We start from the raw sequence: 20696 nt of genomic DNA on the forward strand, positions 1-20696 counted from the left end.
GCTGATACTTTGTAACAGAGATGACTGAAGAGAACAGAAATACTAAGGAGGTTGCAGTGGTTGCCCTTCAAGAATTAACTCAGTAAACCCAGCCAACTGCTAGCAACTCTGTGGGCAGTGGTTCCACTCTGAGTTACTCTAAATGGGCTAGGTGCTTTCCACACATGAACGAATGCAATTCTTTCTCCACAGCACTATCCCCATTTCACAGATGAAGAAACTGAGGCAGACAGGGAGAAGTGAAAATAGTAAATAGTAAAATTTACTATTATAAAAATAGTAAATTTATAATTTAGTAAAATAGTAAAACTATGTTATAAATTATAAACCCAAATACCATGCTCTATTATTCCAGTTTCCCAGAAGCTGGACAAGCCACGACGGCGCCTTCCAATAAAAGGGGAACTCCAGAGACGCTATGAGAAAAGAGGAACAGACATCTGCAATAGATATCTGCAACTTCCTTTTCAAAAACACCATCGGCATTGCTTTCTCAGGAAGCCACTGCCAGCCTATTGTGATAGCTGACACTGAGTTCCTGAAAATTCTCTAATTAGGATCCCAGACTGGAGGGTCAGCCAGTGGTTAACATATAATGGACACAAAACTGATTTTACTGGAAGACTGAGGGTGGGCACTCACCATGGTTCTAAGCATTACTCAGAAGATCCATAAAAACATTACAGTTCTGTTGTGTAAGAGTTTAGGAAAAAAAGAAAATCCTGACAAAAATCCCAACCTAAAAAACAGTGTCAACATTTGTAAGTAGGATGGGGAGGCAGAGATGAATTGGCGGCGTTATCACAGCTACTGGACTATGTGGACTTTAACAAAGTAAGAAACGGGTGGGGGTTGGGTGGTGGTATCCTAATAGAGCAGGAGTAGAGATGGATGTGCTGGGGCAGAATGGGTACCAATGCTGCCTGAAGCCTGGAGCTGGGAGCTGAGGACTAAGAGGTAGACAGGAGGGTGGGGACCCGTACCTGCTCCAAGGAACTGGTGCCCCAGAACTGGTGAACTGGGGTATGCATTTAGCTCATTCGTTTACCAGAATGCAGTCACCACCTGATGAAAGAAATGACTAATGGCAGGACTTGAACAGTTCTCTATAAATGAGTACCTGGGAGAAAAACAGGTCTCCAGGCTCCACAATACCCAACAAACACACTGCCTTTAGCCCATTTCAAGCTGCACTTCTTACACGGAACCCAACCCAACCAACCTCAGAGGTAAGGGTGAGAGCAGGCAATGAACAGCTATGATTCTCCATTCCCTGGCCAGGCAGGGAGCCTTTCCATCCACCCTCGTGAGACTGCTTGTAACAGAAATAAGGAAACCAACTCCAAGGCTCAGTAACCCACCCAAGGTCAGAACCACTGAGTGGCAGGGCCTGTGAGCCACAAAGGAGACTGAAAACCAGAAAGAGCTTCTCTCTGGTCTGTTATTTTAAGAAAAACATGCCCAGAGGGGCCACCTGGAAGCAAGGCTGTGGCACCCTCACCTTCCTAATTAAACAACAACTTCCCAGGAGCAACAACAGCAACAAAAGCCTGGCCCAGCAGATGAACTGGAATCCAAGCCTTTCCCCTATACGGGTCAGTTTCGGCACTAACACCTACTTAGTTTGGGTACTACTTTACCTGCTGTGAAGTCTACTGGGATCTTCCAGGAAAGTCCTACCTCATTAGTAAAAAGAAAAACAAAGACTCAGGAAGAAAGTTCCTGCCCTCCCTGTTGAATGCTATGTGAGGATAAGATGTCTGGAGCATGGCAGTCACCCTGTGACTATCAGAAGGCCAGGCGTACCACAAGGTGGTCATTCCAGTGCTCTGAATCAGCCCCAAACCACTTCCCTCAAGACTCATGTTCTGAGGTGATTAAAAGTGTGCTTTGAAGGTAAATCTAGGATGACAGTCAACAGATCAGTGATTGCCAGGAGTCAGGGGTAGAGGGAGGGAAGAACAGATGGAGCACAGAGAATTTTTAGGGCAGTGAAAATGTTCTGTATGATACTATATATAATGGACACATGCCATTATACACTTGTCCAAACGCACAGAATGTACACCACCAAGAGTGAACCCTAATGTAAACTATGGACTTTGGGTGATCATGATGTGTCAATGCAGGTTCGTCAATTGCAACACACGTACCATTCTAGTGGAGGGTGTTGATAACAGGAGGCTATGCATGTGTGGGACCAGGGGATATAGGGGAAATCTCTGTACATGCCTCTCAATTTTGCTGAGAATCTGAAACTGCTCTTAATAAAGTCTTACAAAAATAAAGAAGTCTGCTTTGCCTTAAGTTGGGTCTTCAGTTACCTGCGGCCAAATGAACACAACTGGCATGAGGTAAACCTCTGACACTTAGTGAGCACGCTACAATGTAGTGCTGCCATGAAAGGAATAACAAAGAAACAGAACTCAACAACTAAAACCAAAAAGAACTATCCCTGATCCGTGACAATGGGAACAGTGTCTCATGTCAGGACCCAGTACACACACCCACATTTTGTGTATAAACAAAATTTACATGTAAGTTACTACATGGCATATACTTCTCATTTTTAAAAAGAATGCTGATTGTGACCCACTATTATTTCATGATGCATTAATGGTTCATAACCCACAATTTGGAAAGTACGGTATACCTATAAAAAAATTTGCCTTATTTCTTGCCAAACTTGAACACAGCTCTGACCTGTGCAAGATCGTATTTTGATTGCAGTGAAAGCCACAGGGTACTGAGACAGACTCCCTAAACTTCCTTTTTATTCCTGATCAAATGCAATGCCAAGCAACCTCCAGACACTACATGCATCAATGTATCAATGTTGCTTTGCCTGAGGTGAGATACTTCAACTATCTATCTGACTGGTACCAGGCTAGGAGCACTAGGCAGGACACAGCCTGAATCTGCCGCTGCTGCTGCTGCTGCTGAGCCAGCATGGAGATGTGTATGTTCTTCAGTGGCTCTATGTGAGGATGCCTGTCTAACCCCAGCTCTCCTGAGCCTATCTTGGACACTGAGGGGCAAACCTCTCCCTAGTATCTTAAAACCATAAAAGCCAGGAAGCAGGATTTCTAAGTAAAGGAGCTTTAAACAGGACCTTTACGTAGGATCTTAATTTTCCTATGCTATTTTGGATGCTCTGTTGTCCCTGGGAAAGGGGCATGAGACTTGCTCCAGAATTTCAGACCACAGTCACCAACTGTCAATCTCATCTACTTTCTAAGGAGAAATCTTCGCAGGGCAGGGTTGGGTGGTGGCAGTGATGTTGGGGTTCCTTGAGTCCAAGGAGAGGATTTCCCATAATCAAGTCCAAAAGCTAAACAATAATCCCCAGAAATGGGTGGGGTGGTATGTGATTAAGTGGGTGTCACACAACTGGCACAAGCTATAGGACAAGGAGAAGGAGGGCTTCCCCAGTGGGGAGGAACAGGCCACTTATCTATGGCCCTAAGTTGTCAGCCTGGGGGAGAAGGTGGAAGCAGTGTTGGTTAAGCTGGAATGAGTGTGCATGTGTAGGAATTATGCTGTTCAGTCTGTAATGTCAAAACAGATAGTGAGAACTTCCATTTCTGGTCACGGTGGAGGACAGGGATCAGATTTGTTCATGAAACAACCAACAACCAACCAACCAACCCCTTCCTCCCTACAAAAAGTCCACTAAAACCTAAAAACCACCTAGACAAAATAGCTACAACGATGCTTTGTAGGACACCAGACATATGTAATGAAGAACAACAAATCCTGAGACATGGGAAACAAGGGCAGCCCTATATCCTTGGGAGTTTCCAGGGAGAGGGACCTGGAGTGGAGCTCAAGGCACCTAGAGTCCATAGGACACACTACCAGCAGGAGAGAGCTATACAGAGATCCCCAGAGATCTGCAGAGGGTCCTCTTTGAGTATTCAGCAGAGTCCCTCTCAGTGCATGTATCTGAGCAAACTATTCAAGGCCAGGAAAAGAACTATCCAAAAGGCTTAGAGGAACAGTATCCAGTGCTCACACAGGGCTGGGATTAGTGCTTACTACCCCCGGTCAAACTGGAGAAGCTCATGATGGACAAAGCACTGGACAGAATACTCAGGAAGATCTTGCCTGTAGTAGGAAATAATCAGCCCTGAACTGAGCTCTAGACCTACCTAACAAATCACAAAAGCAAGACTCGCAAGCATCAAACTGTTTCCGGGTAACTTAAATGCTTCTCAGTATAAAACTCAGGAAAATTTATAGGAATAAAAATATCCAGCACCCCAAAAGGCAAAATTCACAATGTCTGGCATCCAAAGATTACCAGGCATGCAAAGAGGCAGAAAACAGGACCCACAATGAGGAGACTTATCAATCAATTGAAAGCAACCCAGAACTAACACAAATGTTAGAATTAGTAGAGGAGAACCATAAGACTCCAACTTTCACAGATGAAAACTACAATGTCTGAGATGAAAATTACATTGGGCTGAAATGACAAAATATCCACACATAACACAGTAAAAACTTCACACCATTATCAAGCATTAACTCAAAATGGATCCTAGACCTAAATGTTAAGTACTAAACCTATCAAATTTATAGAAGAAAACATAGGAAAGAAATCTTTGTGACCTCGAGTTGGGTGAAGATTTCTTAGTATGATATCAAAAAGCACTATCTATAAAAGAATAAATTGCACTTCATCAAAATAAATTCAGTACTTTAAAAAGCACTGTCAAGAAAACGAAAGACAAACCATACACTGGGAGAAAACTTTTGCAAAGTACATATCTGATAGAGGACTTATATCCAGAATATAACAAACCAAAATTCAACAATTAAGAAAACCAATAAAAAAGGGCTAAAGATTTGAACAGATACTTCACTGAAAAAGACAGAGGGCAGGTAAGCATATGAAAAGATGCTCAACATTCCTAGTTATTATAACAACGCAAATTAAAACCACTAGGAAACGCATCTACCACCACTGATTAGAATGAGTAAAGCTAAAAAGACTGACCACGTCAGGTGTTAGTGAGGATGTGAAGGAACTGGTATTCTCATACACTGCTAGTGGGAATATAACATAAAGCTTCAGAAAACAGCTTGATAGTTAAGTTAAACATACACCTCCCATATGACCCAGCCATTCTGATCTTGAGTATTTATCCAAGAGAAATGACAGGCTATGTCCACAGAAAAACTTGTACACAAATGTTCAAAGCAGATTTATTAGCAATAGTCAAAAACTATAAACTAACCCAAACATCCACCAATGGGTAAGTTGGTAAATACATGTTTCTATATATAGAAAAATATTTAGCAACAAAAAGGAACAAACAACTGATACATGGGACAATACCGATCAATCTCAAAATAATTATACCAAGTGAAAGAAGGCAGACATAAGAGAACGTACTGTATGATTCCATTTATATAAAACTTTAGAAAATGCAACGAATCTACACTGACAAAAAAGCATATCAGTAGTTGTTAGAGGAGGGTAAGGAGGGGTGAATTCAAAGGGAAACAATGACACATCAAAATTTATGAAGCTGTACATTTTTAAAATGTGCAGTATATTGGATTTCAATCACGCCTCAAGTAACTTTTTTAAAAAAGGAAAAGAAAAAGAGTAGGCAGTGGCATTTACTAAAATGCTATATATGTTTAGCTCCCACATACACACTGGCAATGAATGAAAAGTGCTTCCTCTCTTTGGGGAGGGAACAGGTAAAGCAGGCAGCAAGTCAAGTCTCAGCAGTTGCTCCAGTTTTAACTCTGGAGATCACTTGTGCCAGGAGCTGGAGCCCTTGAACAGTGAAACCACCTGCCAAGTTAGTGCCATAATTTCCTAAAGAAAGTGTGCCCTGCTGAGAGAAGGCAACTGAGGTTACAGTGCAGACAAGACAGCTGACAGTCTTTAAGCTCTAAAGGCCACTCAGCATAAAACATCACAAGCATTGCCTTCTAATTGCAGAACTGACCAATTTCATTCCTGGCCATACAAGCCTATAACTCATGCCTAAGAAACTGCCTGGAATAGCTCCATATTCTTATTTTAAGTATTTAGTCTTGGCTCTCCTGACTGAATGCAGCCCAAGCTCACAGACCCGGCCTGCGTTCCGTGTCCTGGTGGCACGTGTAGTGCTGGTACTCAAGAGCACTCTTGGATTTGCTTTACTTGCATGATTTTTAAGAACCAGAAGGACAAGCATGAGGCCTTCATATTTAGACCTTCTTCCCTATATGGTAACAAGAATATGAGGGGTAATCCCAGAATGGTAAACTTTACTTTAAGCACCTTTAGTTACTAATCAGTAAGAAAAATGTGAAAATGTGCTCCAGTTAAAAGCACAAGACCATGAAAGAAGCCAAAGCTATGACTGACTGCATGCAAAGGCTGTTGGCGTCATCTTCACCTGGGTCTCCTCCTGAACTGAAATCCTTGGAAAGGGAGCAAAAGGGTTTAAAAAACAAGACGGTGCAGACAGTCTCAAGTCTGTCTACTCCACAGCAGCCTGCTCTTTCCTGTTGCTTTTCAAGGAATCAGCAGAGGGAGACCTGGCCAGCAGCTCCTGGGCAGCAAAGTATCCCCAGACTGTGTTCCTGGTGGTTGGCTCAAGCCACTGACGCGGTGGTTAAGCCTCAAGACCAGGACCTGGAGATTCACAAGGACCACTGGGATACGATTTCACTAATAACCCAATAGAAATGAAGTCACTTCCAAGGCACTCTGCTTTGGGGAAGGGCAGAGTGCCATATACCTTCTACTGGGTAACAGGACTGAAGAAGGCACCTCTACAGACTCATGGCTTCACTACTTGTAGTGAAAGCTCATGGCTCACAATGCAGTTTATAGTTGCTCATGAATCTTTGCAGGAGTGTTTCCTATAGGCAGCATTTTACAGGGACAAAATATGGGAAGTTTTAAGATTAAAAAAAAAAAAAAACAATGACTAAACTAAACCAAAAATCAAACATAACAAAAAACCAGAATATCCTAAGCCCCAAACCTTCAAAATAAAATAAAGTCCTTGCCATTTACAGTTTGGAGAGGGAAAAGGATTTCTACTTTCAACACGCAGGTGAGTTTCTTAATGACAAAAAGTACAAAGAGGCCAGCTGCAGAGGAGGCTCATGCCTGTAATCCCAGTGCTTTGGAAGGCCAAGGCAGGAGAGTCACTTGAGGCCAGGAGTTTGAGACTGGCGTGAGTTTGCAACCAGCCTGGGCAACACAGCAAGACTCATGTCCCCAATCCTGTTTCTGCAAAAAAAAAAAAAAAAAAAAAAAAAAAAAAAAAAATTAGCCAGACATGGTCCTAGCTACTTGAGTGGATCAAGTGGGAAGATCGCTTGAGCCCAGAGGTTTGAGGTTGCAGTGAGCTATGACCGCGCAAGTACACTCCAGCCTGGGCAACAGAACGAGACTCTGTCTCTTTAAAAAAAAAAAAAAAAGGTGTAATGGTTGAATGGATGGAGGTAGGGGAGCCAGTATTTTTCTGCAGCTTTGCATTTGAAGCCACTCTGAACATTCCCAGATGGGCGTATGGCTCAAGGTCTAATGGTTTAGCTGTTTGCTTTCCCTCTTCTCATTAGATACAGAAGTTCTCTTAACCACCTCTTACTCAGCTGCCTCACTTGGAGACTCATAAAACTCACAGCCTTCGTACCCCAGCATAGTGAAGAGCACTCCCCTCATGCTTTAGTCTCTAGCTCATGATCACTTCTTCATTCCCAAGAGTTCTGTGTTCACAAAGGGAGGAGTGGTTAGCTGTGTTTGTCCCCAAATCCATTTATGGTAGCTATATTTACTGTGTAAATATAATGTAATTAAATAGTATGTAAATCAATACAATGAGTGTGAATACAAACAGCGGTTCTAGCTGACTGCTGGGAAAGACTCAATCAAGGCAAGTCACTAAAAAACTATTGCTAGTGAATAATCACATGGGAGACTACATTTAGAGAAAGAAATCTTAAAAATCTGGAAAGGTTTGGTTTTTAAATGTTCTCACAATAGTCTTTGCTCTACTTTAAAAAAGGTCAAATTGGTTTTTGCAAGAACTATGATGGGAAACTCCACTAGCAGAGCCATCCTCAAAGATAAAGACACAGTCCTTTAGCAAATGATTTATGTTAGAGTTTGAAATAAAATGTTTACAGAAGCCATGTCACTTTTATGTTAGCATACCAACTACCCACTTGTCTCAATCGTGATGGGTAAAAAGGGATTCTACATTTAGATAGGCAAAAGATACAAATTCAAATCTTACATTCTTATTCCATTTCTGGGTCTCTGTGGCTGTATTCCAGCACAACCTCCCTGAAGTGGGGTTCTGAGAACTCCTTATGAGTGAGGGGTATGACCAAAGGTCCAAGTGCCAACCCAAAGAGGGAACCAGCTCACTCTCACTATCATTTTCCTGAGCTCACCAACAGTGCAAGCACATTTCCCATACGCAGTATGGAAATGCTTCTAACCTTTGGCTAAATCCCTTTAGATCCTATAACCAAAAGTGTATTTTCAAAGGCAGGGCCCATGATGGGAAGAATATGCAGGATACAACGGCAATAAAAAGAACACAGACCAGAATGCATGCCCTGTGGGTGTGTCTCTCCATTTTCCACTTTAATCACAGTATAAATAAGAGGAGTTACTACCACATTATATCGCAAGGGGAGGGGGAGAAAGAAATACCACTAGGCCGGGTGCAGTGGCTCACGCCTGTAATCCTAGCACTTTGGGAGGCTGAGGCAGGTGGACTGCCTGAGCTTAGGAGTTTGAGACCAGCCTGGGCAACATGGTGAAACCCTGTCTCTACTAAAATACAAAAAATTAGCCGGGCATGGTGGCGTGCGCCTGTAGTCCCAGCTACTTGGGAGGCTGAGGCAGGAGAATTGCTTGAACCCGGGAGGCAGAGGTTGCAGTGAGCCGAGATTGCACCAGGGCACTCCAGCCTGGGCGACAGAGTGAGACTCCATCTCCAAAAAAATCAAAAGAAATACCACTTAACAATAGCTAGCTGGAAGTGGTAGAAATATGCATTTTCTATAGGGTATAATGGTTAAAGGCATGAGTTCTGGACCTCTGTTACAGACTATTATTACAACTCCCTCCCTGGTCTCCCTGCTTCTGCTCTTGCTCTCCTACAGTCTAAACCTGACACAGCAGCCAGACCCTACTACCCCTCGGCTGAAAAACTCCTGTGACTCCCCCATCTCAGGAGATAAAACTCTTAAAATGGCCTACAAGACCCTCTAAGAAGTGTCAAGCCTCCGCCCCTACCACCATCCCTCTGACTTCACCTCTGATTACTCTTGTACTTTTCCAGTCCCAGAACACTGTTTCCTTATGTTCTACATACACACCAGGGATACCTCCACCCGCGGGCCTTTGCATTTGCTGTTCTCTCTGCCTAAAATGATCTTGCTCAAACAGTCACATAGGTTACATCCTTACCTCCTTCAAGTCTTTGCTCAAATGTCACTTTCTCATTGAGGCCTTTGCCAATCTATCTAAAATCTCAACCTTTTCCTATTCCCTCCTTAACACTTACTAGCTTATACACAACTGTCTTGCTTATTAATCATATTTATTATGTCTTTTCCACTACAGTGTTGAGATGAAGGCAGGAACTGTGTCTTCTTCACTCCTAAATTCTTGGTAGCCAGGACAGTGTCTTGTACACAGCAGACATTCATCAAGTACTTACAGAAAAATCAAAGGTACCCTTTTCTCCTCCTGGCCTGTGTATATACCTGGAAGACGCTTTCCTCCTGCCTGACTGCACCATACACACCCAAGACCAAATGGCACTTCCTCCAAGAAGTTCTAGCCTATAGGTGTAGGTTGCCTGAGGTACTTTCATTGTAACTGACCACTCCCTACAGGGTAAGCATCTTGAGGGCAACATTGAGGCTTTGCCCAGCTCCTTATATATTCACTGAGTGACCGAGGGAATGCCAGGTCCTAACTGGCCACTCATTCAAACTGTCACTGAATAGCTACTCTATGCCAAGACTGATGGGGAGACCTTGGAGAACAACACTAGTGTGGGTCTGGCCTCCTGGAGCCTTCAGTCGGTTGGGGAAAGAGTAGATGTTTAACTACACGGATCCTGACTATGATGGGGGCTAAGAAAATAGATGGATGCATTGTTGCAGAATTAGAAGCATGCATGTATGCATCCAAAGTGTTACTTAAGCTGTGCTATAAAGAAAAGGGCCTGTCATGCAGTGGGGAGTGGGGGCAGTGTGGTGGCACCTAAGCAAAGGGGCAGAGATCTCCATGTGGGAAAAGGCTTGGAGCATTCGAGGAATGCAGGCCAAGGTGGCTTGAGCTCCTGGGAGAGGAAGAGTAAATGTAACAGAAAGAGACAGTAGCATCTAGGAACTGGTTATTTCTACCTCCCCGACTTTCTGCACTGCTAGAATACACCTGGTCAAAATCAAAGGGGTCCAGGGGAGGGAATGCAGAGACTTGGTTAAGCTTTTTAGCAGGAAAAGAAAACAAAAAACAGAAGAAAAAATAGAAGTAAAAATAAATGTCACCATGAGCACCAAAGGGAGAATTGAATGCTACGTGATTAAGTTATTCATAACCTTGGCTTCTTCCATGGGAAACAGCAGGTGACAATATTTTTAGAGAAAATTCCAAGGCAGACAAATGATTTCCAGTTTATGGATACAATAAACCCCTCAGTAATTCATAAAAATCAGTTTAAGCACTAAAAATGTTCTAGTTAAAACATCTATGAGTAAATAGGTGAATTTATGGTATGTAAATTATATTCAATAAAGCTGTTACCAAGAAAAAAAAAGGTCATGGACCCCACTGAAAGGAACCAGAGCTCTTTGAAAGATGGCTGATAATTGGACCAGAGTAGTGAAACCGAGAAATGGATGAAGGAATGGTGGGAGCCTGTCAAAAAGGTACTGGAGCCAGCTTAAAGGGCTCCTACTGGCCAAATTTAGGATGATATTAGCATCAAAAAGAATAATGGGTATCATTGATCTTAAGGCCCTGACAAAAAATTTCAGCCCACAGTACAGTAAAAGCAAATAGAGGGGGAAAAAGTCACTTGCCCCCACTGGGAATGGCAACACCCCATCAGTTAACATTCATTTTTCATTTTAAAAATTGGTAATTAAAGGCTGGGCATGGTGGCTCATGCCTGTACTACCAGCACTTTGGGAGGCTAAGGAGGGTGGATCACTTGAGGCCAGGAGTTTGAGACTAGCCTGGGAAACCTGGTGAAACCCGTCTCTACAAAAAATACAAAAATTAGGACAGGTGCCATGCACCTGTATGCCCAACTATTCAGAAGGCCGGATGGGAGGCCGGGATGGGAGTCTGGGAGGTCGAGGCTACAGTGAGCCATGATCAAGCCACTGCACTCCAGCCTGAGTGACAGAGACACTGTCTCAAAAAATAAAAATAAAATTTGGTATTTAAAGGTAAAGAATTACTTTACCTTATCTTATAGAAGGACAACAGCTAATAAATTTAGAAAGAATGAAGGAATTTTAAAAATCAACACTTTGTGAATGCCAGTGACTTCTTCAGGGGAGAATGATCAGATGGTGTAAACACCACTAGGTGAAAGGCTGATGAGCAAGAGACCATCTATGGCTACCTAAGCACTCCACAGATCACTGCTAAATGCAAAGGGAAAAATGTACCTTTACAGAAAAGATCAAATTTAGCATCACAACTAGTGATGTTTCCCACGTGTGCCGAGGATGAAGTACTCACACTAAAATGTTTAAACGGAATCTATTCAGACACTTAAAAGATTAAACATCCGGTTCAGAAAATCAAGGCAGGGAACAAGTTAAACAATACCATGAGAAAACAGTAAGACAGATGTGGAGTATTCTATAACTAGCCTGCTCTCTTTGAAGAAATCAGGGTTATTAAGAAAAAAACAGTGTAAGGACTCTTCTAGACTGAGATTACAGACATAACAACTGCGATGAGTGAGGCTCAATGGAACTGTGGTTTTAAAAAAGGGCAACACTTTGGAGACAACTGGGTAGTCTCGATAAGCATTTGCTTCACAGCAGGCATCGTTACTCCCATTTTATAGACAGCATGTGGAAGCTGGGAACTGTGGGACAATTTGTTCAAGCTCTCATAGCCTGTTGTATGGCAGGGCCAAGATCAGAACACAGCGAAGAACCCACATCCTCTTTGGGGATCACTGTCCACCTGGCACCACTTCTGCCCACTGCCTGAGCTGGCACTCCACACACCTGGGATACAACCAGTGTCCTGTTTCTGCCTTTGCCCCCAAAAGCCCATTGTCCACACAGTAGCCAGAAGGAGCGTGGGTTGGGGGGGGGGTTGGCATTAAAAGCCAAGCCAGCCAATGGCTCTCACCTGAGTTAGAAAAAGGCAACGTTTTCATAAAAACCAACGAGGCTCCACCATCCCCTCATCTCCTGCCACATACCCTTTCACACAATCCACTTCCTGTTCCTCTAACGCACCGGTCTTCTTGCTGTTCCTCTAATGCACTGAGCAGGCTCCAGCCTCAGGGTCTTGCACTAGCTCTTCCCTCTGCCTGGATACTCTAGACAGCCCTGTAGCTCCCTCTCCAATGTCCTTTGAGTGAATGTTAAAATGCCATTTTTTTCAGAGGCCTTTTCCAATCACCCTCACGAAAAGCAGCCAACTTCCCTTCCCATCCCTCACTCTGCTTTAATCTCTCCAGTGCTTCTTACTACCTGATACTATCAGTCTCCTCATCATAAGCAAAGCCCCACCAGATCAGGTCTTTGTCTATTTAGTTCACTAGCCATGTCCCTAGAGCCTGGCTTGCTGCTGTTGCTCAAAAAAACATCTGCTGTGGGAAGGCAAAGGGACTTGTTGCAGCCCTGCCCAACAGTTACAGCCTGTGTGCCTCAAGACAGCACACGTCAGGGGAAGCCATCTGAGGCATCTCTGCTGAGGGTGAGCCTCCCTCCAGACATCAGATCACCAACCAAGAGATACCTAGCAAGGGAGCGGATGGAATAAAGCAGAGGAGAGGGGGGAACAAAGCTAAGGAAAAGCAAGGGGCTTGAGGGAGGCTGCAGCAAAGTGGCCACGCCTGTCCCGAGAGCCTCAGCAGCCTTCCCAGTCAACCTCCTGAGGACATGAGGTTGAGGGGCTCCTGGTTTTTCTCAGTCAGAAACCGGGAGGCTATACCTGACTTAAACCTGATCCCAAGGACAAAATGTCCAGTTAGTTACTTTTTAAGAAGAAAAAAGAAAACATTCCTTCAATCCCCTTGAGGCTGCTCTCACAATGGCAGGCACACGGCCTGCTGAAGTAAGTAAAAGAGGTCTAAACCTAGCTGTGTGCCAGGACAAGCTAACAGTAAAGATGACGAAGCTACTGGAGGCAGCAGGGAGGCGCCATGAGAATTCGCCGGCTCCTAAAGGCACTTACTTGGCAGCTAACCTTTCCACCACCTCCCTCCCACCTCAAGGCCTGTCATGCTCCTAGGAGATGCTTAGCTGGTGATAGTGAACTTTGTATTTTCCCTCTGGTACCACAGAGGTAGTGCAGGCATTCCTTCGAGGCCTTGCTCATGCTGTGCTCTGCTAGAAGGTCACAGAAGTCACCAGAGGGACCCTTGAGAGTGACATCAAGGTGACTGACAGCCATTAGTGGCATTTAAAGCATCCATGTGGTAAAGGTCAGTCTGTGCTTTGCACACCTGTGATGGCTAAGGGGAGATTTTGGCCACCTTACTTCCACCCCTCTTTCTCTGGACCCGTGCCCAAATCAGCTGAGTGGACACCTGGCAAGAGCTGACTGGATCAAGAGTGTTCACCTTACTCAAACTCTCCTTCTCAGAGAAGTAACAATCAGAATCACAGCCAAGAAATCTGAGCCAGATACTCAAAAGAAGACAGAGAAGCTGGCCATGGGGAGGGGGGAGGGGGGAGGGGTAAGTATGCAGGGGACTTCCACCACCCACCAGTTGGGAGAAGCAGACAAACACAAATCTCTAACAGGAGACTACTGAGGCAGTCAGGCAGGAAACAAAACAAAACACAAAACAACAACCAAAAAACAGAGATGAGAACTAGAGGCATCATGATTATTTCTTTTCCCTTCTTAGGACCCAGTGAGCTTCCTGCCTTTGAAAACCCCTGGAACCTTTATAACCTCCACCTTCTGATCATGTTCCCCCAAGATGGATTCTGTTCCCAGTGACTAAAAAGCCTTAACTGCTACAGATGAGATCTCCCAGTGCCTACCCACTCCTCTCACGCCCCCACAGGTCTCAAACAGGTTATTCCTGGGAGGCTGGTGACAAAGACCCACGGGAACAAAGCCGCCAGCCTGCTCGAAAACAGTCTATTCTGTGAGCATGAGGCAGAGCTGGCTTCTCACTAAGGCGTCTTTATAGGGCTTATCAAAACGAAATCAAAAAGAAAGCTTTTGTCCTAATGCATGCCAGGGTCCTGCTGCTGCTCTGGAAACATGTGGGTGTGTGCCACCCGCGAGAAAAACACACACTTCAAGAGGCACTGGAAACCCTGATGGTGTTCTGGGTCTCATGACCATCTGTTCTCATAGGAAAAGGCTCCAGACATGCTGTGTGGGGATATTTCACCAAGAGGCATGGTGAAGTGCGGCACTGCCTACATGCTGGGGTCCAGTCCTGTTGGCAGCACCACAACGTGGGCGAGCATGAGGGGCAGACGTGGGAGCGGGCACATGCTGCCAAGCACCCTAGTGTGGCTATGTACAAGCTAGGGTGGGGAGGGGGTGCGGCAGAAGGCAGCTCCTCACGGCTTGAGTCCCAATCTTTGCCCCAGTTGGCTGCGGAACTGAATGAACTGCCCACTCACCCCAGCACTGTAAATGGTTACTCTTCTCATCCTTCCGATGAAAAATCACCAAAAGGATGCGCTTTCATCTACCAGACCTCCCAGGCTCGGGTGCTGACTGTGGCCTACAAGGACAGCTACCTAAAACATCAAAAGCACTTTCCAGCTTCCTTCACGGACATGAGACTGCCTGCTCCCCACAAAGATGGGATTCAGTAACTCCTCCTTTGGCAGAATTTTTAAAGTTCTAGTCCTTAACTTCTACCTCCTGCCCCCATTTCTACCCATGGGGAAGGGCCACAGAAATAAAACGGCATGGGAGGAGGGATGTTAGTTGCCTTTTCCTCTTTCCAGTGAAAGTCATTTCCCTCAATAGAGGGATCCCTCCATGTTTCCATGATTTGGAAGAGAAAGGTGGAGCTTATTCGTGAGCAACTTGGCCAGAACTGCCCACAGCCCCAGGAGGAGGAAGAGGAGGAGAGGGGGTGGGAAAACAGAGGGAGGAGGAGGGGGAACAGAGGAAAGGGTGGGAAGGTTGAGAAAGGGGAAGGAGGAGGGGGAGGGAAGGTCATTCGTATCAACAACTGTGGCTACACCAATCACTCCCACCCTTGTGGGACCCACAGCCACTGAGTCTCCGCCAACTCAGCTCTCCCCCTCCCCCGCCCCCATACAAACCAGGACAACCTTGTAAGGAGAAGGAGTAAGACAGCCCCAAGGCACACGACGCTGATGTCTGAATTCTGGCTGGGGAGGGGGAGGTGTCTAAAATTTCCTTTGGCTTGTATTATCACTATGTATTAGCCTCCAGATGCTTTATCTTTAAAATGAGGATGAGAGAAGTCTCTACTTCTAGAAGAGCTGGGGGACTCAATTACACGTGCAGCTTTCGGTCAGCCTGAGCCAACGCTGCCACTGAGCCTTGGATTTGTAAGTGGCTCAAAAGTAAAAAGACGGAAGAAGGCCGTGCAGCTCTACTTCCCCCAAGGCCAGGAAGAGCCAAAGCAATGACTTAGGAAGCGGGATGTTTCCCCACCCGCGGCAAAGGGGCGAATTCCGAGTTCCCCGGAGGAAGCAGCAGCTCTGCAGACTCGGAATTACCTCGTCCTCATCTCCAGTGAAGGGAGGGATGGAAGTGGGGGCAGGGGCACAGAAATGGTACAAATCCTTCCTAATGGTCCCTGGCCAGAGCTCTGCCCATTCCTGAAAGTGTGACCTTGGGAAAGTGAGACCTTGGGAAAGTGACTTCGCCTCGCCAAGCCTCAGTTTCCTCATCTGTGCAGTGGGCATAAGGGCAGCATCTAAGGTGCAGAAATGCTTCTGATGGGTTAGATAACACCTAGCCCGCAGCCAACGCTCACAACCGCCGATTCAGACCCGCCCGGGTTCCGCCAGCCCGAGGCTGCCCCTGAGCCACCGCCCAGGCCTCAGCCTCGGGCCATGCGGACCTCGCCGCCGCCACGCCCCGGACCCCAGGCCCCGGACCCCAGGCCTTGACGGCCAGCCGCACCCGGGCTGCGGACTGCGGCCCGGGCCCCCTCCCCGCTGGGCCCCCGACTCACCGGTGTAGTGCACCACGCAGGTCTGGCCGCGCTTGGGGAAGGTGCGCCCTGAGGAGACAGAGACGGGCATGCTGAGCCGATGCGCGCGGCGGCAGAGGTACTCCGAGCCGCCGCGCGCCACTACTCACCGTCTCCTGGGGAGATGGTTTCCACCTGCACTCCCATGGCGGCGGCGGACGCTGAGCGGGCGGGCAGCGCGACGGGCGGCGTGGACCAACAGCGACCTGGCGGCGGTTCCACGGCTCTGCCTAGTCCCTCGGCGCGTCGCCTGCGCACGCGCACGCCCCCTCACGCCCAGCCCTGCGTGCGCGCCCCACACGGCGCGCACGTCCCGGAAACTCAGGCCTCCGGAAGAGGGACCGGAAGCCCAGAAGCCCCGAGACCTCCGGAAGCCCGGAGGCCTCCGGATACAGCTGTGTTTGCCGGGTGACTTGCTTCGTTCACCTGCCCTTCCTCTGTGCTTCCAGCCGGTTAAGCATCTCCCTGCCCAAAGAATGGGAGTAATAATAGGGGGTCCGCCAGTCACTGACTGGGTGACTGTCATCAGGTTTCCACTTAGAAGCACACAGTTACTCATCCTGGGAAGAGCATGGTTCTGAGAAGACAGCGCACAGGTGGTAGTATGTTAGTATAAGTGGCTCAAGTTTGTAAGTTCTGCTTTTCTTCACTGGAGGAGGAGTTGTCCAAATTCATTCACTCACCCATAGCTTACATGCATACATTCTTACTGAGCATGTGAAAGTTGATAATACGAATTGGGTCACTCTTCTTATGCCCAACGGAATCAGAATCCAGGGGCCAGGGGAAAAGCACTGGAGGCACACAGCGCCTGCTCCAAGAATCAATATTTCCACTAACTGCTGCTGAAATGGCCTGCTGTCCCCCTAAGACCAGATTCAGCTAGTAACTGCTGAAACAACTCGCCATAACCTAATACTAGTTTTACTTACCACTGTCAGTCACCAATCAGAGCTTGCCGGCTCCCTGAAACTTTACTAGTGCCAATGCATTTCCCTTTCTAATAAAACTCCCAGCCTTCTCTTTGTTTTTCGGACATACCAAAGACCACCAGATCTGTGTGTATGCTCCGAGTTGCGATTCTCGCTTCCCCAAATAAAACATTACATTTAGAGATTCATCTCCATATTTTATTTTAACTTTGACAAACACCTTCTGTATGTCATGTACTGTGCTAGGTGCTGAGGATACAGCAGTGAAGGAGTCAGACTTAGTCCCTGACCTCACAGAATCTACGTATGATGTGGGAGAGATAATCAAATAACCTGTTTAAGTAAAAAAAAAGATGCGGAATAAATGTAAAGTTTCAAATCTGTAATATTATGAGACAGTAATACATGCTGTGAGGGGCGTGTTAATATAACGGAGATGCCTCACTTAGTCTGGAATGTGGTCAGATATTTCCCTGAGTTAGCCAGGTTTAGCCAGGTTTAGCCAAGGTTAGAAGGCCAGTTGTGTGTATGTGTTGGGGTAAGGGGAGGCAGAAGGAGCAGTACCTGCAGAGGCACTGTAACCCAAGAGAACACTGTGACATGATCTAGGACATAAGGAGGCACATGTGACTAATCTTTCTCTGATCTGTGTGGGTGTGTGCTTCTGCATTAGTCGATTCTCACACTGCTATAAAGAATACCCGAGGCTGGGCACGGTGGCTCATGCCTGTAATCCCAGCACTTTGGGAAGCTGAGGCGGGCAGATCACTTGAGGCCAGGCGTTCAAGACCAGCCTGGCCAACATGGTGAAACCCAGTTTCTACTAAAAATACAAAAAAATTAGCCAGGCGTGGTGGCACAGGCTTGTAATCCCAGCCACTTGAGAGGCTGAGGCATAAGAATTGCTTAAACCAGGAGGCGGAGGTTGTAGTGAGCCAAGATTGCACCACTGCATTCCAGCCTGGGTGACAGAGTGAGAACCAGTCTCAAAAAAAAAAAAAAAAAAAAAAAATTCCTGAGACTGGGTAATTTATGGAGGAAAGAGGTTTAATTGACTCACAGTTCTGCATGGCTGGGAATCCTCAGGAAACTTACAATCATGGCAGAAGGGGAAGCAGGCATATCTTACACAGCAGCAGGCACGAGAGAGAGTATGTGAAGAGGAACTGTCAAACACCTATAAAACCATCATTTCTCATGAGAATGCACTCACTACCATGAGAACAGCGTGGGGGAAACCACCCCCATGATCCAATCACCTCCCACCGGGTCCCTCCCTTGACCTCAGGATTATAGGGATTACAATTCAAGATAAGATTTGGGTGGGGACACAGAACTAAACCATACCAGCTCCTGTAGTGTTTTAAACATGACCTCACAGTTTTTTGACACCCCAACCCTCATCTATGTCCCCTTTCCTAAAATCTCAGTGAGCTTGTGACTGCTTTGGAAATTTTAATGTAGTAAGAATACAGGCTGTAACAGAACCAAATTAACTGTGGCTGAAAAGAGGCTGAAGTTGCTGTCTCTCTCATGTAACAGTTCAGAGGCAGGTGGTTCAGTGCAGGTAGGACTTCACAGGCTGCCCAGGGACTCATCCTTCTTCTACTTGTGGCTCCCCATCCTTAGAATCCTACCCTCATATGCATGGTCCAAGTTGGCTCTCCAACATATTTTCATCTCAACTAGTGGGAAGGGGGAAAGGAGGAATGTGGGGTACATTCCCTTTTCCTTTAAGGGTACGACTTACAATTGCACACATCTCTTCCCCTTATACTTCACATTGACTATAACTTAGTTATATGGTCAAATTTAGCTGCATGGGAGGCTAGGAAATAAAGTCTTCATTCTGGGTCTACACACACCCAACTAAAATCAGAGGTTCTGTGCTCATAGAATGGAAGAATGGATATCGAAAGATGAAATTAAAAAGAGGGCCCCAGCAGTTGCCAGGACACTGCTTCACACCACCTAGAGAAAATCAGACTGCAGCGAGAATAAATGATGGAGAATGAGAGCAACCAGGGGCAAGAGAGTTCCTGGATTCAGTTTTCCCTGAAGCCTAGCAGAATAAGGCTTGCCTCACATTCATCCTGTGGTCTCTCTCATGGCTCTGAATTGGGTATCGGTTCAAAACATAGACCTGCCTTTGAGACAGTGGCCATCTCAATCCATGTATATAAGCTTTGTTTATATAGATGGGGGTTCCCCAAGAACCTCACATTTGCACCACTTCTTCCTCTGTGCTTTGGGAAAACACAGGAAAGCATGTAGCTATCAGTTCTGCCACCAGACCTAAGATGAATTGGACCTGGGGACAAGGGGCACTTATTAAGCATTTATCTGATTTTTTGAAGTAACTGGGAGAGTTCCTTTCTAAATTAATTTAGATTCTGTTTATATATAGCCTAGTTATTAACAACTCTGTTAAGTAGTTAAGTTCTTTGGGATCACCCTTAGCAAACCAGAACAAAAAACAGAAAGAGTGAGTGACTCTAAGAGATGGAACTGGGAGAAAGAGCAGGAGATTCTGACTTTCAAATATCATTCTGAACTGATTAAATTTATTTTCACTCTCTTTGTGTAACAGGAGACAGGGAATCATTTCAGTCTGAAGTCATAAGCATTCCTGATGACAAGGGGAAGTGACTCCCTCCCTGAAGTTCTAAAACCTGAAAAATGGGGGTTGGATTTCCTTCGGTTTATCCTGTTTGTGGTTTACTCAGCTTCCTGAGTCTATAGGTGTATGCCTTTCACCACATTTGGGAAGTTTTCAGCCATTATTTCTTCAGATATTTTCTTCTGCTTCATTCTGTTTCTCCTGTTCTTCTCAGATCCTGGTAACACGAACATTAGATATTTTGGAATTGTCTCACAGGTGCCTGAAGTTCTGTTCAGCTCCCCCCAGTCCTTTTTCTCTGTTGTTCAGATTGGATAATTTCTATTTTTCTATCTTTGAGATCACTGGCATGTTTCCCTGCAATCTCCATTCTGCTATTGTACCCATCTGTTGGGAGCTGAAAAGGCCAAAGGGATTGTAACCAACTCAGCATTCCACTGAAGGATATGTGATCAAACAGCAAACTGTTTATCATGAATGCAGGATGTGGGCAAACTCACAACTGCGCCTGCCGCCAGGAGGTTTGCTGAGGGCCCTGGCGCCATGCTCATTGAGGTTATCTACTGGGACATCTAGATCCTATTGTTCAAAGACTGCAGTCTTGCAAGCCTGCTGTAAATCAAACTGCTAACCGACAATCACCCCCCACTTCTTGCTATCTCTTTTGCCTAATAAATGTGAAGGGCTCTAAAGCTCAGGCCCCCTGTTTACCAGAAGCAAGGAGCACCTGACCCCTTCTTTCAAATATGC

The 20696-nt window shown here is 45.8% G+C and overlaps 1 protein-coding gene and 1 long non-coding RNA gene across 6 annotated transcripts in view; one reads left to right on the top strand and one right to left on the bottom strand.

The window, feature by feature from the left end:
- LOC103786560 (uncharacterized) overlaps nucleotides 1–2288 on the top strand; it is a 53711-nt gene extending 51423 nt beyond the window's left edge. For both annotated transcript variants that reach the window (XR_001337526.4, XR_008622256.2), the window contains one exon: nucleotides 356–2288. This is a non-coding gene — a long non-coding RNA (uncharacterized LOC103786560). The remainder of the gene's footprint in view (nucleotides 1–355) is intronic.
- Nucleotides 1–19963, bottom strand: part of FKBP1A (FKBP prolyl isomerase 1A) — a 32394-nt gene extending 12431 nt beyond the window's left edge. Inside the window, exons 1-2 of one of the 4 annotated variants that reach the window (XM_055104722.2) lie at nucleotides 16505–19963; nucleotides 16377–16424 (exon numbers count right to left, since the gene is read on the bottom strand). In XM_055104722.2, the coding sequence (XP_054960697.1) occupies nucleotides 16377–16424; nucleotides 16505–16953 (497 nt within the window). In that variant the 5' untranslated portion in view covers nucleotides 16954–19963. The remainder of the gene's footprint in view (nucleotides 1–16376; nucleotides 16425–16504) is intronic. The other 3 variants (XM_055104723.1, XM_034946897.3, XM_034946899.2) reach the window with 3 other exon arrangements.
- Nucleotides 19964–20696: the final 733 nt, after the last annotated feature.

This window comes from Pan paniscus, chromosome 21 (genome assembly GCF_029289425.2).
Source record: "Pan paniscus chromosome 21, NHGRI_mPanPan1-v2.0_pri, whole genome shotgun sequence".
Lineage (NCBI taxonomy): Eukaryota > Metazoa > Chordata > Mammalia > Primates > Hominidae > Pan > Pan paniscus.